We start from the raw sequence: 18,582 nt of genomic DNA on the forward strand, positions 1-18,582 counted from the left end.
AATATCGAGGGCTGTGCTTCTAACTTTTTTGAGCTACAGAAGTGGCCTTGATACATACGTATTCCATTTCTATCACCATTGTTGTTGCAGAAGGTCTCTTTCTAATGCTATTGACCAATCAACACAACAAACATTTTAAAAACACAATCTTTTGATTATGGAAATTTAAAAAAAATACAACAAAGTAGAAATGATAGTATAATGAACATGTACCCATCACCCAACTTCAACAATGATTAACATATGGCCAATTCTGTTACATCTTTACCTCATTTCCATCTCCTTCCCCAGACTGGATTGCTTCAAAGCAAATCCCCAGACACAATGTCTTTTCATCCCAGACGTTTCTGAGCTCTGCTATATTCTGGGTTGTGTGCTGATTGCTAGGGAGGATTCAAAAAATGTCGTGACCTCTGCCTGCAAGGAGTTTACATGCAGAAAAGAGATTAAGACATATGGTAAAGTAACTATATAAAAGATAATATACATACAATTTATAATAGTTCAAAAGCCCATTTATAAGTCAATTATTTGAAATTCTTAATGCCTTTTATTGTTAGGAAAATATACACAAATTTTAGATTTTTGGACACAAATACCTTAAACAAAGCTGAAACAAAACTGAACATGGTGGCACAAGCCTGCAGTCCCAGCTACTTGAGAGTCTGAGGCAAGAGGATTGCTTGAGCCCAGGAGTTCAAGGCTATGTTGCTCTGTGATTGCACCTGTGAATAGCCACTGCACTCCAGCCTGGACAACATAGCGAGACCCTGTTTCTAAAAAGAGAAAAACTAAACTGAAAGCAAACAACACACATTAGCTTTAACAACAAAGAGCTAATCTTACGTAAAGAACTCTTACAATTCAGCAAGAAAAAGGTCCTAGTAGAAATGTGGGCAAGAGATAGTAGTAAACAGGTCATACAATAATAATAGTAAGTGAATAAGCGTGACGTTATCTTCGTCATTTTAGAAATACAAATAAAGGCCGGGCGCGGTGGCTCAAGCCTGTAATCCCAGCACTTTGGGAGGCCGAGGCGGGTGGATCACGAGGTCAAGAGATCGAGACCATCCTGGTCAACATGGTGAAACCCCGTCTCTACTAATACAAAAAATTAGCTGGGCACGGTGGCGCGTGCCTGTAATCCCAGCTACTCAGGAGGCTGAGGCAGGAGAATTGCCTGAACCCAGGAGGCGGAGATTGCGGTGAGCCGAGATCGCGCCATTGCGCTCCAGCCTGGGTATCAAGAGCGAAACTCCGTCTCAAAAAAAAAAAAAAAAAAAAAAAAAAAAAAAAAAAAAAGAAATACAAATAAAAATGATGATGAATATTTTTTGCTTACTAAATTAGCAAAAACTGGGAAAAGATGACGATGCTCAGAGTTGGATAAAGGGAAAAGGCTACCCCTCCGTTGCAGTTGGGAAAATAAATTGGCACTGACTTTTTAATGGGATAATTTTGTAATATGAGTCGAAAGTCCTCAATCGTGTTCACATTTTGGTCTGCAATTCCACTTCTGGGAATTTATTCTAAGGAAGTAACTAAAAATATGTGAAACAAGTCACAAGGATTTCTATCCAAGTTCTGTTTAGAGTTGCAAAAATCTGGAAACAACCTAAATATCCAATACTAGAAAATTGCTTAAACAAATGACATAGCCACACTGTGCAACCTGTAAACGCATGTGTTGTAGAGGCTTATTTTATATATTTGTGTATGTCTGTATATTAGGGATTTAATTCGCCAGATAATTAAGATGATTACTATTTTCATTTTTTTTCTAAATAGAAAAGCTATACATATTCTGTTAAAAAAAATTCTTGACAGTACAGAAATACAGCAGGTAGAAAGATTAAGCCAGCCACGTCATCCCCCTGAAATAGCAACAGTTAAGTCTAACCCTCTAGATATTTTCCTGTGTGTACTTATTGTCATTATTTAGGACGAAAATGGTGTAATGTCATGTATTGTTTTATAATATTTTCTTAGCTAATTATATTTTGGGCTTATTTCCCAGTAAGTTACATATAGCACTGTCTCATTTTAAAAATGTCTGCTTTGATTTCATTGTATGAATGTATTATGAATCCTGGAATTTTTGGGGATTAAATTTCCAGCAGCTGTCTACTGTGTCAAAAGGCCATGCACTTTTTTTTTTTTTTTTTTTTTTTTTTCGAGACGGAGTTTCGTTCTTGTTGCCCAGGCTGGAGTGCAATGGCGCGATCTCGGCTCACCGCAACCTCCGCCTCCTGGGTTCAGGCAATTCTCCTGCCTCAGCCTCCCGAGTAGCTGGGATTACAGGCACGCGCCACCATGCCCAGCTAATTTTTTGTATTAGTAGAGACAGGGTTTCACCATGTTGACCAGGATGGTCTCGATCTCTTGACCTCATGATCCACCCGCCTCGGCCTCCCAAAGTGCTGGGATTACAGGCGTGAGCCACCGCGCCTGGCCGCCATGCACTTTTTAAGGCATTTAATGCACACTACCACATCGCTTTCCATAAATGCTGAGCAACCATGTGGTTGATTATTGGTTGTTATGAGACTCATTCACAAGACATTTTAATTTTTTGTGTAGACAGATTATAGTTCTAATAATATTATAGATATAAAACTCTATTCATTATGTAACTTCTGTGTGGAAAAAAAAAAGTGTTGTTTCCTGTCTTTGAGCTCCATGGTGCAGGAACAATCTTTCTTGATATAGCTCCATGGGCACTACCACTTTTCCCATTTTTCTCATTCTAACCTCTGCTCCCCTTCAACAGTGCACACATGTACATAATTTTTTGTTTCCTGAGGTCATTGCATATAGGGACCCCGGGAGATGTAATTTCTACTTGATGATGCTTTGTTCTGAAGTTGGAAGCTTAAAAAATGTTCTGTGGTTTTTTGACAATGGCAGTGGGCTCTGTTGTCATTTCTGTAGTTCTTACTATGTATTTCCTAAAACCTAGGGAAATACACGCTTGTTTCCTGAGTGCCCGGGGTTGGGCTATGAAGCAGATCTTATTGTTCCTTTTTAGCTCCCCAGGCGCACATGGGCCTTTTTGTCTTCATGTGGAAAGATCTTCCTTAGAGAAACAGTGTGGTGCTCTCAGACGGTGGAGAGGACTCTCTAGGTGAAGTACTGAGACCTGGGTGCATCTGGGAGCTGGAATGTTTCCGAGCTTCTCCAGCCACGGTTGGCCCCTTTGGATGCTGCAGAAAAAGTGGGCTCTGTGTGGATGGTGCCCTGCTTTATAAAGACCTCCCGCCTTTTGGTCTGTGGACAATGCCAACTTTTTTTTTTAAGGCAGTCATACTCCTAAAAATTCAAGCCTATCTTTTATGTGCAGATGGCATAAATGGTAAATGGACCCCACTGTTGGGCAAGTTACTGCTTTTCTTTTTTGTTACATGCTCAAAAAACATATTATTATTACAGTGTGAACATGTACTGTGTCTAGGGCATCTTACTACTTGTTTTACATGTGCTTTTCATTGAATTGCTTTTGTTCCAAACGAGATAATGTATAGTGATAATTTATACAAAATGCCTTCTGTTTAGCACATAGTTGTTGCTTAGCAGATGTTAGTTTTCTTCCTCTTGTTTTCTTGGTTTGCTCAGTTGTAAACTGGAAGAGTTGAACTCTTTCAGAGGTTGGCGAACTGTGATCTGTGGACAGGCCACCTGTTTCTATTCTTTAAAATAATAACTGTATTGACATATAGTTTGTGCACCGTAAAAGTTGCCATTTTAAAATATACAATTGAATGGTTCTTAGTAAATTCACAGAGTTGCGCAACCATCATCATTATCTAATGCCAGAACATTTTTATCACCCAAGAAGAAATCCTGTACCCGTTAGCATTCACCTCCAATACCTTTCTCCTCAGCCCCTACTACTCCTAGGTATCTGCCAACCATTAATCTACTTTCTATTTCTATGATTTGCTTATTCTGGACATTTCATACAAATGGAATCATAATATATGGTCCTTCTGCCTGACTTCTTTTACTCAGCATAATATTTTCAAGGCTCAGCCTTATTGTAGCATGAATCAGTACTTCATCCCTTTTTATTGTCAAACACTGTTCTGTTGTATAGACACACCTTGTTTTACTTATTCATTCATCTGCTGATGGACATTTGGGATGTTTCTATTTTTTTTTATTTTGTATTATTTTTTGAGATGGGTTCTCTCTCTGTTGCCCAGGCTGGAGTACAGTGGCCCGATCTGGACTCACTGCAACCTCTACCTCCCGGGCTCAAGCGATCCTCCCACCTCAGCCTCCTGAATAGCTGGGACCACACGTGTGTGCCACATCACCTGACTAATTTTTATATTTTTGGTAGAGATGGGGTTTGCCATGTTGCCCATGCTGTTCTCAAACTCCTGAGCTCAAATGATCTTCTCACCTCAGCCTCCCAAAGCATTACAGGTGTGAACCACCACACCTGGCCTGTTTCCATTATTCTGACTGTTATAAATAGTGCTATTGTGAACATTTGAGGACATTTTTGTGTGGATGTGTTTTCAATTCTCTTGGCATATACCTAGGAGTAGAATTGCTAGGTCATATGCTAACTATATGTTTACACTTTTGAGGAACAGCCGCACTGTTTTCCAAGGTGGCTGAACCATTTTACATTCCCACCAGCAATGTATGAAGGTTCCAATTTCTCCACGTCCTTGTCAACACTTGCTATCTTCCCTCTTTCTTATTATCTTTTCTAGTGGGTGTGAAGTGGTATCTCATTGTGGTTTTGATTTGCATTTCCCTAATGACTAATGACATTGAGCATCTTTTCATGTGCTTTTTGGCTATTTCTATATCTTTGGAGAGATGTCTATTCAGATCCTTTTCCCATTTCTTAATTTAGTTACTTATCTTTTTATTATTGAGTTACAAGAGCTATTTATATATTTTAGATAGAGGACTCCTCCTTTTTTTTAAATTTGAGACAGAGTCTCACTCACTCTATCGCCCAGGCTGGAGTGCAGTGGCACCATCTTGGCTCACTGCAACCTCTGCCTCCCGGGTTAAAGTGATTCTCCTGCCTCAGCTTCTGGAATTGCTGGGGTTATAAGCATGTGCCACCATGCCTGGCTAATTTTTGCATTGTTATAGTAGAGACGGGGTTTCACCATGTTGGCCAGGCTGGTCTCGAACACCTGAAGTCAGTAATCCACCTGCCTCAGCCTCCCACAGTGTTGGGATTACAGGCATGAGCCATGGTCATTAGATACAAAACTCATCAGATATATATTCACAAATATTTCCTTCCATCCTATGGGGTGTCTTTTTGCTTTCTTGATAATTTCTTTTGAGGGACAAAAGCTTCGGGTTTTTTTTTCTTTTTTTTTGAGACAGGGTCTCACTCTGTCACCTAGGCTGGAGTGCAGCTTCCCAAGGGGACTCGACTTTTGCCTTCCTGTGGGAGGTCAAGGTGGCATATCATTTGCAGTGAGTAAACAATATCAGTTATGCAGTTATGAAATTTAATTTTTAATTTTGTAAATGATGGCAAGAGCAGGGTCTGACCCATTCATATGCAGGAAGGACTTGTCTGGGAAGTGACTGGTCTAATCTCTTGCATGTGGTGGGAGCCTCTACTCTTATCTCTTCAATGGGAGAACTGGTCCCCATGCCCCCATCACCCATCAGGTGCAAGGACATGTGATAAGATGAGGGCAGATGGAGTGTGCTTTGTGCTCAGAACACTGTCTCCACTGTGTTCTCTGGGGACTCGCCTATCCCACTCTCTGCTCTGTCCTGCTCTTCAATGGCTGTTTTCTAGCTGAATGACCACTGTTCGTCCTCTCTTAGATTGGCTGGCATCATTTGCTTTGGAGTAAGCGTTCAAGGTTTGGGTACTCCCAGCTGGGCATCCGAGCTCCCTGTAGCCCTTGGTGATTCTGTCCCTACAATTTGTCTATTGTGGAAATGAAATGAGTGAGCTCTGGGCAGTATCTGCAGCTGCTCTTCTGCAAAGCGGTGTACTTGGGAGGGAGGGAGTGAAAGATGGAAGCCTCCAGCTCTGGCTTTCCTGCTATCTGTGGGAGAGGAGAGGCTCAGTAATAGGAGGCTTCAGTCACTCTCTCTTCTATTCTTTTTTAGATAATAATCATCGTCATCAACAACACCACTTTCTTAACTTACATGCAATGTGCCAGGCTGTTTTATATTTGCCTGACACGTGTTAGGTTATTCAGTCCTCACTACAAGCACTATTACATTCCCATTTTATCGATGAGGAAACTGAACCACAGAGAAGCTGCGTAGCTTGCCCAGGGTCTCACAGTGTGCAAGTGGCAGAGTCAGGATTCAAACCCAAGTACCCTGGCTCCAGAGTTCTTGATCCTAATCATGATTCCACACTGCCCTTCTAGGAGACATTGCCATCTTTTAAAGTGATGTTGCCAAACTAGGGCATATTCAGGAGGGTGACTCAGGTGAGTAAAGTTGGGAAATAATGTCATGTGAAGAACATCCAATGGAGCCAGAGATAACAACCAAAGGATGAATAAAAAGATAACCAGGCCGGGCGCAGTGGCTCATGCCTGTAATCCCAGCACTTTGGAAGGCCGAGGTGGGCAGATCACCTAAAATCAGGAGTTCGAGACCAGCCTGGCCAACATGGTGAAACCCCGTCTCTACTAAAAATAAAAAATAAAAAATAAAAATTAGTTGGGCTTAGTGGCATGCACCTGTAGTCCCAGCTACTTGGGAGGCTGAGGCAGGAGAATCACTTGAACCTTGGAGGCGGAGGTTGCAATGAGCTGAGATTGTGCCACTGCACTCCAGCAAGACTCCGTCTCAAAATAATAAGAATAATTCAAAAAAGATGACCAAAGGGATACCTGAGAGCCAGATACAAACTTTTGTCTGTGAATGATAATAGCATTTTATGTGTAGTCTCACAGAGCTGACCCAGGATCACTGAGTACAGTATTTAAAGACGAGGATTCTGACTTAAAATAGGGAAGAACTTTTGGCAGGTAGAGTAGTCCACAGACAGAATTTCTGACTCAAAGAGGATTTAACTTCCTATCCCTTAGAGTGGACAAGCAGAGACCAAGTGGACATCCATCAGCAGTGCCATGGGGGTCGGAGGGACTGCTCCTACATTGGGAAGGGGGTTCGATTGATCTCTGAGGAGGAAAATGCCACTTTTTAGGATTTTATGAGGCAGGAGCTAATGTCCAATCAGGTGACAAGGCACACAGTAGGCCCACAACAGATACTTACTCAGGAAACTTCCAGGCAGAGCCATTAATACACACATTTAGGGCTTTTGCCACTGCACTGTGAGTGTACGTAACATTCTGGGAGGTGACTCGACATGTCAGTCAACTAAATTCTTCTGCAAAATTGAAGGGATCAGAATTTTTTTCCATGTCAAAATAGGGAAGGATAATAGGAACTCAGGTGGGAGGTGTGAAGACAGGAAAGTTGTATTAAAAGTGAAGTCAGACATGAGACGCAAGAGAAGGCTCCACTCCTGCAGGCCACCTTTGTCCTCCCCACCAGCCAGCTTTCTCACAGTTCTAATCTGAATAAAAGCTCCTGTTTATGAGGGACTTTCTTATTAGGTATTTTTTTAAACATAAAAATATATTGGATACTTTCCCCCCAGGATAGAAATAAAAGTCAAGGAACAAGAGGTATCGTATTTGCTGTTTACAAAGCCTGGCCCATTCTAGGCACCAGACAGAGGAATAGGAGTGAAGACAGTGAAGTTTCTGGGGTCCCCGGAGCCCTAACACTCGGGTTTTCCAAATGTCTTCATATATCCATTGTGGGGAATGCTGTTTAAACTTTTTGGAAAATACAAAAAATATTCTTCACCATATAATTGGAATGGTGGTCTTAACACTGACAATTACTAGTTTATGAATCTCCACCCTACTCTTCGGAGCAAAGGTTCACCTGACAGCAGGGTTGTAGAATTATTTACCTTCTGGATTAAAGGGGACCTCAGAGATAACTGGTTTATCTTCTCCTTCCTCTTCCTACCCCACTCCAATCTAGGGCTCAGGTTCCACTTATAATCTCTCCCCAAGTAGTCTTCCACCTTCTGCTCAATTGCTCTCAGAGATAGGAAGCTTATTCCCACAGTAACAAAATCCATAATGCATTTTGGGACAATTTTGTTGCAAAGTTCTCTTTACGTTGACTTGAGAGCTGTCTTCATATAACTTCCAATAGATGACTTCAGTTCTAGGTATGGGAATTATAGAATACACAGAAAGATTTGAAGATGGACACCATTATATCCTTGTGAAATCTTCTCTTTTAGCCAACAATTCATTTCCCCCCGGCAGAAATCCTTAGTTCTAGCACTTATTCCCATCTCATGGGGATTTATATATCTTTCCTCTTGGCCTCTTTCTTCTGAGTCTGATTTGCCCGGGCCCTTCTTAGAAAGCATCCTTCCCCAAACTGGACACAAGATTTCAGATGTGGTTATGAACAGGCTGGGGAAGAACAAGGCCATCTCTTGTTCTAAACAAACCACTCCTAACTAACGCCATATCACACCAACTCATAAAAAATGCAGTTGACAAAGACTCCCATATTTAAGAGGATTTGAAATTGAAGGATTATCTTCCTTTCCTGCATCTCCTCTTAAATTCTGGCAGATGAAGCAAATACTCTTAAAGGAAAAATTCATCATTGCCCAATAGGCAGTCCTCCCTAGACTTGGCATAGAGTGGGAGACAATGTCTACAGCCAACGAGAACAGCAGTGCCTTCAGTCTATGGCCTAGAGTAAGCTTGTCCGTCCTGCGGCCCGCAGGCCACATGCAGCCCAGGGTGGCTTTGAATGAGGCCCAAAACAAATTTGTAAACCTTAAAATATTAAAAGATTTTTTAAAAAGCTCATCAGCTATCGTTAGTGTTAGTGTATTTTATGTGTAGCCCAAGACAATTATTCTTCTTTCAGTGTGGCCCAAGGAAGCCAAAAGATTGGACATCCCTGGCCTAGATCCTCTGCAAAAGGGCAGGGGAAAAGGATAAAATCAGCAAGTGCTGAGCGCCTGACCTGTATCTGACACTGTTTTAGATGCCTTATATATCTTGTCTCATTTTGGCTTCTTAATAATCTTCAAGGTGGTGAACCCTATTTCATAGATAGGCTCAGAGAGGTTAAGTAACTTTGCTGAAGTCACACAGCTAGTAGTGGAGGTGGTATTTACACTCAGGTCTTTTTGTCTACCAAACCATGTTTTCCCTTCTACTCCTGTTGCTTCTCAGCCAAACCTTACTGAAGATGAGGAGAACATTTGTGTGATAACCTATTCCAAACTGAGGAAAGAACAGCTCATGCTACACAGGCAAAAAGAATTACACCATCCCTTCCTTTTCTCCTGCTTAACCAAATTCTCACTGCAGTCAAATTCTCGTCCACGTGTGAAATCACCCAGAAGATTTGATACTGCAATCACTAGATTCATGTATTAAAATGCCATGTCATTAAAACATTGGAAATATAAAAACTTTGGAAAGAAATAGGGCCACAAGGCCCCTTGTCCCCAAATTCTCACCTAGAAAAGTACTTGTTTCTTAAGTATTTCATGATAAATGCCAGAAAGGGGGTGGGATGCTTCCTTTGACACAGTGGCTCTTGAAGTGTGGTCCCTGGACCCAGCAGCAAGAGCATCACCAGAGAACCTGTTAGAAATGCAAAGGTTCCAGACCCAGTGAATGCAGAAGCTCTGTGGGTGAGGTCCAGCAATGCTTTCATAAACCCTCCAGGTGAATCTCATATGTACCCAATAAACAGTGTTCTCCAGCAGCTTCTGATGGAGAGAAACGTTCTTGGGGGTGGGGACATAAGTGGCAATCTCAGGTGATTGGTCTTCCAGCCAGAGCCCATGGCACCCATGGAGAAACACAACTGCACAGATATCCTATAGAGAATGCAGCCCAGAGGAAGACAGGGCAGCTGAAAATACTGCTGTGACATTAAGCCATCAGTAGGACCAACAGCAAGGTGTTTAAATTTCACTGTGCATTAGCTTAATCCAAAAACTCTGCTAATCGATTTCGAGTAATGGGCAGATTAAAAAGAAGAAACAGCCTCTTACTCTCACTGCCAAAAGAGGGCTAGAAAAATACCCACGTGCCTTTTGCTTGTAGTTTAACCTTTTTCCACTAGGAAATGTTCATATACATGACAGCGATCCTTTCATTACATGTTTTGTAGTTGCTACCAGGCATGCTGAATCAAGCCTGTCCCACTGCATATGGTTCATGATTTCTATTTTACAAAAGAAGCACAAAGAGAAGAATGGACAGAAATTAAGCCACCGGGTGAGAAGGCACTGTGCCTTCCATGGGATCACAGTTATCCCTGAAGTTCCGAGGCAATTCGGGATGGATTTCTTAGCAAATACATAGCATGAGAAAACATTACAAAAAGAGAGGAGGGGTTGTTGCCAGAAGGAAATTATTTCAAGCATAGTGAACTGAGAACCTGATATCTAGACTGTAAGAAAGTAGGATGAGCAAAGTGCAGAAATACAGCAAGGCCTTGCAGTTCATTTTACTGCCTTTTCCCACATCCCAAGTGTGTTTCAGAGAACACTAGTCCTGCCCAATGTTCCTCAATGAAAAGTTAGGGGAGGGTCCTTGTATTTGTCCATTCTGGCATTGCTGTAAAGAAATACCTGAGACTGGGTAATTTATAAAGAAAAGAGATTTAATTGGCTCATGGTTCTGCAGGCTGTGTAGGAAGCTAGCAATGATGCTGGTGTCTACTCAGCTTCTGGAAAGGCCTCAGGAAACTTACAATCATGGTGGAAGGTGAAGGGGAAGCAGGCAAGTCACATGACCAGAGCAGGAGGAGGAGAGAGGGAGGGCACGTGCCACACACTTTTAAATGACCAGATCTCACAAGAACTCACTCACTATCATGAGAACAAAGGGGATGGTGCTAAACATTTATGAGAAACCCACCCCTATGATCCAGTCACCTCCCACCAGGCCCACCTCCAACATTGGGAATTATATTTCACTGTGAGATTTGGGTGGGGACACGCATCCAAACTATATCAGTCCCCTGGTTTAATAAGTTTAGGAACTGCTGCAAATGGTGTCTTCCTCTTAGGGATAAACCATTAATTGGTGTAAAGCTAGGAGAGGTTCTGCGGTAAAGAAATCGTTTAACTTTGTTTAGCCCAATATTTGTCTGACCCATAGTTATTTGGCCAGAGGACACCTTTATCCCTCATTACTTCTATTTGCACCTCACAGAGCACCGGCGGCTTTCATTCCTCAGTGTATCAAAGTGGAGAGAACAGCAGCCTCACATTTCTGGAGAAAAGAGTAGAAAGTGGGCACACGCAGAGAGACTGGTTTCCTCTCTAGTTTCCTAGGGAAGCTGGGGTGTCTGGTAGGAAGGAGAGTGAAAGAACAAGCAACAGAGAAGCGACTCTGGGAGATGAGGCCTCACTCCTGCCATCGAACCCCCCAGAGAACATCCCAGGGGAAGCAGGGCAGCCGGCAACAGGTGGGGGCCCCTATGCTACTCCAGGAAAGGCCTCTCATTGAAACAGGAGCAAAAGACTCTCTTCCAGCTGCCACCCTGATGGGCATATTAACTTGCCCCAAAGAGTTCTATTTTCCAGAAAATTACAAGGCCCAAAGAGACTCAGTCAGCTCCCTTAGACATCAGCACTTGCGGCCACTTCTTGTCTCTTCCTCCCTTGGAGGTCTGAGAGCTTTCCAGCTGCCAAGACAAGGTACTGGGGGTCAACCACTTCTCTGTCTCTGGGCCTCAGTTTCCTCATTTGTGAAGTGTTTGGGTTAGACTGGTGACCTCTTAGGCTTTTTCCAGCTCATCAGTTCCGAAATTTTATGATTGCTTAGATACTGGGATTCCAGTGTCCTGTGCTGTTATTAACTCGTTATGACCTTTGAATAAATAACTTCTGCTCTTGTACCTCTCTTATTAAAGATTTGCACACAGAGTGGGTTTGAGGCCCAAGTGGGATAATGCATAGGCCTTGGTAGGTAGTATTTTCCGCGTTGGACACAGCACCTGCGGGCGATAGTTGTCTGCACGTGTCCTTCATCTGTCGGCTCTGTTTCTCTCTGTGCTTTCTTCCCGTTAGCTCCCTGGCTTGCTCTACCCCCAGGAGCTGATGTTTTCTCTGCTCATCATTCACTCACCTGCTTTGTTGGGAGTGCTAGTCTCCCACATCTTTCCAGGGGTTCAGAATTTGGGTTAATGTTGATTAGCAGACTTAAAATAATTTCAGATCTGTCTTTATTTGGATGGAGGTTGGTCTGAAATATACCACTAGGCTGTTTATGTAAAGGGCCTCTTGCCAAAAATATTAAAGTGTATGAGTCAGAGGTGAAACTTACTTATCTAGGAACACACTGCCTTAAAGGACCTTTGGGACCCTCAGTTGTAATCTTTTTTTTTTTTTTCAGACAGAGTCTCACTTTATCAAAGCCCAGACTAGAATGTAGTAGCTCATTCTCAGCTCACTGCAACCTCCACCTCCTGGGTTCAAGCAATTCTCCTGCCTCGGTGTCCTGAGTAGCTGGGATTATAGGCATCTGCCATCATGCCTGCTAATTTTTGTAGTTTTAGTAGAGACAGAGTTTCACCATGTTGGCCAGGCTGGTCTCGAACTCCTGATCTCCAGCAACCTGCCTGCCTTGGCCTCCCCCTGGATTATAGGCATGAGCCACTGCACTGGGCCCCACCCCCCAGTTACATTCTACAGTACAGTTACAATATAAGCAGAAGGTAACCTCACTTAGGTTGATGAGTAAACACTTTTGTCCCTTAAGGAAGAGCCATCTGTTGACACTTCAGCCTTCCTAGGATGCCTCAGAGTGGGACAGGAGCAGATTTCACTGTTTGTATCTGTCCTTTTGGGCCAGGACACCCCTGAGTTTTGAGAACTGCACAGAAAGGTATTTGGAATGGCCAATTTCCTCATGGATTCTCTTGGCCCATACATTAAGTCTGAGAGTTGACCAACTTGAGGCTCTTACAGAAAAGGAAGGGTATTGCTTATTAATTTAAAAGGATAAATTTGCAAGGGAAGAAGCTAAGCCAGGTAGAGTTTACATCTTGGTCATATATATAGAAACCATCAATTCTAAAGAATTTATACCCTGATTGCTTTTCTCCAAGAAACATTGTTTCTCTCCTCTGTGGGCAATATAACTATTTCTATATGAAAACAAACATCTCTTTCCTCCACTCAAACCTTTTCTAACATTTTGCTGACTTTAGACTGCCCCTTCCCCTCAGGCTGCTCAGAATAGGATGTTCTTTTGTCCTTATCAGATAATCTGGCTCTGGCCTTTTTGAGTGTACAGATAGTTTGCCAAAATATAACACAATGATAATAAAAATAAATAGACAAAAGTTAACTGGGCGCCTACCCTGTGAGCTAAGTGCTTTATTTACATGATCAACTTTAATTCTCTTAACAGTGAAGATAGGCATTATTATCATGATTATCTTCCCTTTTTAAAAAGATGCAGATAGGCTGAGGCTTAATGTGATTAAGAAGCTTTTCAAGGCTGCAGAAGGAGTTAAGTGGTGGAGCTGGGATGTGCTAGAAGGCTGGCTGCAGACTGTCTCCATGCAACTTCTTTTTCTGCAGGAAGTCATCTTGAAAACTCCCTAGACAGCTTAGAAACAACTTCTCATTGTGGAATCATGGGCTGATTCACTCAGGGCTCCTTCAGGAAGAGCTTTCACTAGGCCACTTCCCTCAGCTCCTGCATCTGAGACCTTACTCAGGTCTTCTGTGCCTTTCACCCATGGCTGTCCCCACCCCCTCAGCACACCTGCGGCAGGTGTGCCCATGGTTGTGTACCTCACAGCCCTCACAGGCACATGGCAACCATTCCTCATTGGATTTCAGTTTTATAGGGCTTGGAAGGAGCTCCCAGCCTGGGATTTTGTAATCTGGGCTCTGTTCTTTGGAGCCTGTACCGAGGAAAATGCTGAGGGCCCTGGGGAGAAAGGAGCTGTGTTTGGGCCTCTGGGCCAGCTGCGGGGGGTGGGAGACAGTGTTCATGTGCCTGCTGGGATACAATGGGCACACTCAGGGAGAATGTGGCCCCTGGGACCCTCTGAGCTCAGAGGTCAGATTGTATCACCAGAAACAAAGCTTTGGGCCTAGCCTCTTACTCATTCATTTGCTTCTGTCCCCAGCAGCCTTGGCTGGAACTCTGTGTGTACATGAGAGGAGGTTTTGAACCAGCCGGTTCTCTGCAGCCTGCTTGACTGTAGCTTCCGGCTCCTGCAGTGCAGCACCGGGCTAGAGGCACGGCCTCGGCGATGGACCTGGGGGCACAGTCCTCATGCAGACAGAGGCCTGTCTCGGCATGGGAGTCAAGGGCCCTGGGAGTGAGTCAGCATGGCCACTGAGCCCCTGAAACAGGTTTCCCCAGAGGTGATTATTGGCCAAGGAGGAGAAAGCAGCCAGCCAGGCTCCATTAAATTGCTGCCACTGGCAAGGAACTGTTGCTAGGAAATATCCCCTGTAGGGTGGATGGAATCTGCAGGGATCAACTCCACGTTTCCAGCAGCATTTCCCACCCAAGGCTGTGAGGTTACTAGAGTAGATCTGGCCTTTGAAAAGGCCAGCTTGCCAGGTGTTTCTGGCACAGCTGAGAGCAATCCTTACCACAGCCAGTCCATATCCAGCCTTTGCTAGGTGCCAAACACTGGACTTCCTTAATTTCAGGTTTGACATTGTTATGGGGCTCAAAGAGCTGAGTGATGTGTCTCGTTCATAACTGGCTGGACCAGGATTCAAATCCAGGTCTGTCTGGATTTTTTTCATTCCACCATTAAGGCTCCTCAGAAAGTGGCATTGACCCGACCCCAAGATATGCTCTTAGATGAGCATCTTGGGTAGCAGCCATGGCCATGAGATGAAGTGGGCGTGGGACATGGTACTGGGGTAAAGGCATTGATCAGACACCTGAGCAGGCTGTCAGCTGCAGGAGCTGCGGGAAATGCCTCATTTATGCAGCATGTGCCTCCCTGGTAGGAACAAAGGTCCCCCTGTCTGGTCTTATCCTTGATTTCTGTTGGTAGGTCCATAGTGAAACAATTTGTCTTGGGGGAATGGCGGCGTTTGGTACCCACATGAGAGCAGAAACCTTTCTCTAGTTTTTCTGCCTTTGTGATAACTTTTGGATTTCACCCAGGCTGTCAGATCTCTCCTCTCACTGCTCCCTTCCATCCCTCACCACTCAATTTGTATGCTATTACTGTCTAGCCTTGATTCCAATATGTCCTTGATTTCAAGAGGCACATTTTCTTCACACTTTAATATCTTTGCAATTGGCACACATCCTGTAATTGAGATCTACATTTAATATAGTGGGGCTGTTTAAATTGACATTGCATTTTTAGAATTGATGGAGACCAAGAATTGAGGAAATATGATAATGGATGCCTTTATTCAACCCATCAATCACCTACAATGAGTGTCAGGCATTATGTTAGATTCTGGGAATGTAGACATAACTAGCATGCAGTCTCTGAGGTCACAGTCTTGAGAGGAGGGAATGGACTGATTGAATCAACAGCTAGAGCTCACAGAGATAAGGGCTCTGAATTTGGGGGCCCCAGGGTGTGTGGAGGATCAGAGGAAGGAGGCAGGGGAGGCCGGGACTGCTTTGAGGAGATGTGTCACAAAGGAGGAGGGGAATGCGAGGGATTAGGAGTGGGTGGGAGATGGGTTGGAGAAGGGCATTCCAGACAAATGGAATAGTTGGAACAAACAAATCCTCAGAATTAGGAGAAACTCGAATGTGTTCAGGGGCATCAGAGGGTTCTGTGGCCAGAGTGAAGGGTGTGTGCCGAGACATGGGCATGAAATGACGCTGCAAGGATAGATGGGACAGGTTACGGAGGACCTCGAGTGCATGCCAATGAGTTTAATCTCTACCCTAGATCCCAAGGTGAATCACTGAAGGATTCTAAGCAGGGAAGTAGGTCTCAATGTGTGTTTAGGAACTCCAGATAGAAAGCAGATGGGAAAAGGATAGTGGGGTGGGGCAGGAGGTACTGGGTAGGATGACAGCTACTGGAAGAGGAAGAAGAGCTCTCCTGAAGGATGCAAAAAGGCTTATTTCTTTTTGCTATTCCCAGGCAGGCAGATCTGATCTTGGAGGCTTGAGGAAGATCACACAGTGGTGCAGCGGGGCATCTAGAAATAAAACCTGCAGGTTTCGCCCTTGGCTTAACCCCATCATGTGTGCCCTCATCTCAAGAGAGCCACAAGATCAATAGACAAGCTGATCTATGAATGGATGCTGGGAAAAGCTAGACAAAGAAGAAAGGCTTACCAATTGTCTCTGCTTGTTAAAGAAGCGTCATATCAATCTGCAATGGCAACATTCCAGCTTGTACTTGCCAAATTGTTCAAGGGTTAGCATTTTTGGCCAGCGCGATAACTCACTCCTGTAATTCCGGCACTTTGGGAGGCTGAGGCAGGCAGATCACTTGAGGTGAGGAGTTTGAGACCAGCCTGGCTAACATGGCGAAAACTGTCTCTACTAAAAATACAAAAATTAGCCAGGTGTGGTGGCGCATGCTTGTAATCCAATCTACTTGGGAGGCTGAGGCAGGAGAATCGCTTGAACCCAGGAGGCAGAGGTTTCAGTGAGTTGAAATTGTGCCACTGCACTCCAGCCTGGGTGACAGAGTGAAATTGTGTCTCAAAAAAAGTGGGGGGTGGTGGTTAAATTTTTTTACAATTGGATGGGAGTGTATGCCAGCGCTAGGGAAAACAAATGTAGAGGAAAAACACAGTATGATGCCAGATATTAAGTGTGAAGAGGAATAAGAAAGAAGCAGGTAAATTGCTGTGCTTTGCATGGGAGTCCCACAGCAAACATGTACGCAGTGCTGTTCACTGACTGGACTACTCACGAGAGACACTCTGGAGACAGATGTGGGGATGAGGGGTGGAAAGTGCTGCATGGGTGATGCTTTGAAAGGGCTAGGAGACGAGTCTTGATGTTGCAACCGAGACTTACGGTTTTCTTCCCTTTTCACTTTCCTGAACAGGTGCAGTGCCATACTTACACTGGGTACTGCTGGTGTGTCACCCCGGATGGGAAGCCGATCAGTGGCTCCTCTGTGCAGAATAAGACTCCTGTATGTTCAGGTACCGTTGGGAGGGGCGGGAAGAATGAAAAGGGTTGGAGAGAAACCCATTGGTTGGTCTCCTGCTTCTTGTGGGGGACCCTGTAGAAGGTTGGTGGTGGTGATGAACCGTTTTCTAGGTCAGGGAGGATTCTACTCTAACACGCTTGCTCAGGAGTCAGCAGATGATAAGGTATGACAGTGTATGCCGTGTGTGTGTATTTGTTGATTTTGAGTTTAGATTTTTGATTCAATGCTCTCCTTCTAAGCACTGGCTGTAACTTCATAGAGCTGCCCTGGCATATAAGTTACTAGCTTGTGTGCTGATTCTGATTGCTAGTGGCTCTTGAAGTGCTTTATTGAGATGGATTTTGAGACCACATGGGAGCTCAGCATCAAAGGCTGTGGTTATCAGTTAGTGATGTCTGTCATGGAAGCAGGAGAGGAGAATAGTGGCTTGTGTGTTATATACTCACCACCTCTGAAGAATGTAATGTAGAGAAATGGAAAATTTTAGTAACAGTGGCCCTTAAATCTGACTGATCACCAGCAGTGTCTGGGAGATTAAAGAGAACCCAGATATTGAGGTTCCGCCTTGTATATTCTGATCCAGGAGGTCGGGAGAGTGGCCTGAGGTCCTTGTTTTTATGAAGTCTCTCAGGTGATCCTGATGATCAGACAAGTTAGAAAACTACTGCTTTATAGTGATCCACTGGGTTAATCCATAGCAAAAATTAAGTCCTTCCTATTCCCAACTTTATAAACACAGAGAAATTGTGCTTAAGTCCATTTCATGGGATTGTGGATTAGGGATTTTTACAAGCCCTACAGTGTCCACCTCCATTCAGATGGTAAAGGACTCTGAGTCACTCCCTTAAGTCACTGTGTGGCTCAGATCTCTCAAAAAAGCCTGTCCCACCCATCAGCTGATTTGTATTTCTTCATATCTTTGTGCATAGGGTTTTATTGATTTACTTATTTTTCATTTTAAGTGCAAACAAAGTATTAAACATTATTCTAAAACCTATGAGAAATTCCAAAGGCTAATAGTCTTGCTATCACAGCTTTTTTTACTTGCTCTGTTATATGAAGGAAAAAAGAAAGTGGAAAGGGCTCTAAGAATCTATATCAGGAAACCCAAATTTGCAGGTCGAAAAGGGAAGTTTACTTTATTTGTGGTTTACATGGAAACTAGAAACCTTAATTGGGGTTGGGGTAGGGAGGTACAGGAATTAGCCCTCCTTTCAAATGACCTGGAAAGTTTCATTTAAAGCAAACAAACGACTAGAAACAAGCCATGCAGGATAATATATTTGAGTTCTCCTAAAACTGGTATATGGAGAAGGGGAATGACATGGATTAGGGAAATAGATTTTTTTCTTTTGATGGGACTCCACAGATGCCCTTCGGTGGATGCACTGGGTGTACCCTGCCTATGTGAGGCTG

At 43.6% G+C, this 18,582-nt stretch overlaps 1 protein-coding gene across 4 annotated transcripts in view; it reads left to right on the forward strand.

Annotated features, from left to right (window-relative positions):
* Positions 1-18,582, forward strand: part of SMOC1 (SPARC related modular calcium binding 1) — a 149,289-nt gene that overhangs the window by 74,136 nt on the left and 56,571 nt on the right. For all 4 annotated transcript variants that reach the window (XM_021675051.2, XM_064374986.1, XM_021675049.2 and 1 more), the window contains exon 4: positions 17,059-17,158. In XM_021675051.2, coding sequence (XP_021530726.2) covers positions 17,059-17,158 — 100 coding nt within the window. The remainder of the gene's footprint in view (positions 1-17,058; positions 17,159-18,582) is intronic.

The sequence above is a fragment of the Aotus nancymaae genome, unplaced genomic scaffold (assembly GCF_030222135.1).
Source record: "Aotus nancymaae isolate 86718 unplaced genomic scaffold, 86718_ANA_hifiasm-v0.15.2.pri h1tg000011l, whole genome shotgun sequence".
NCBI classification, from domain to species: domain Eukaryota; kingdom Metazoa; phylum Chordata; class Mammalia; order Primates; family Aotidae; genus Aotus; species Aotus nancymaae.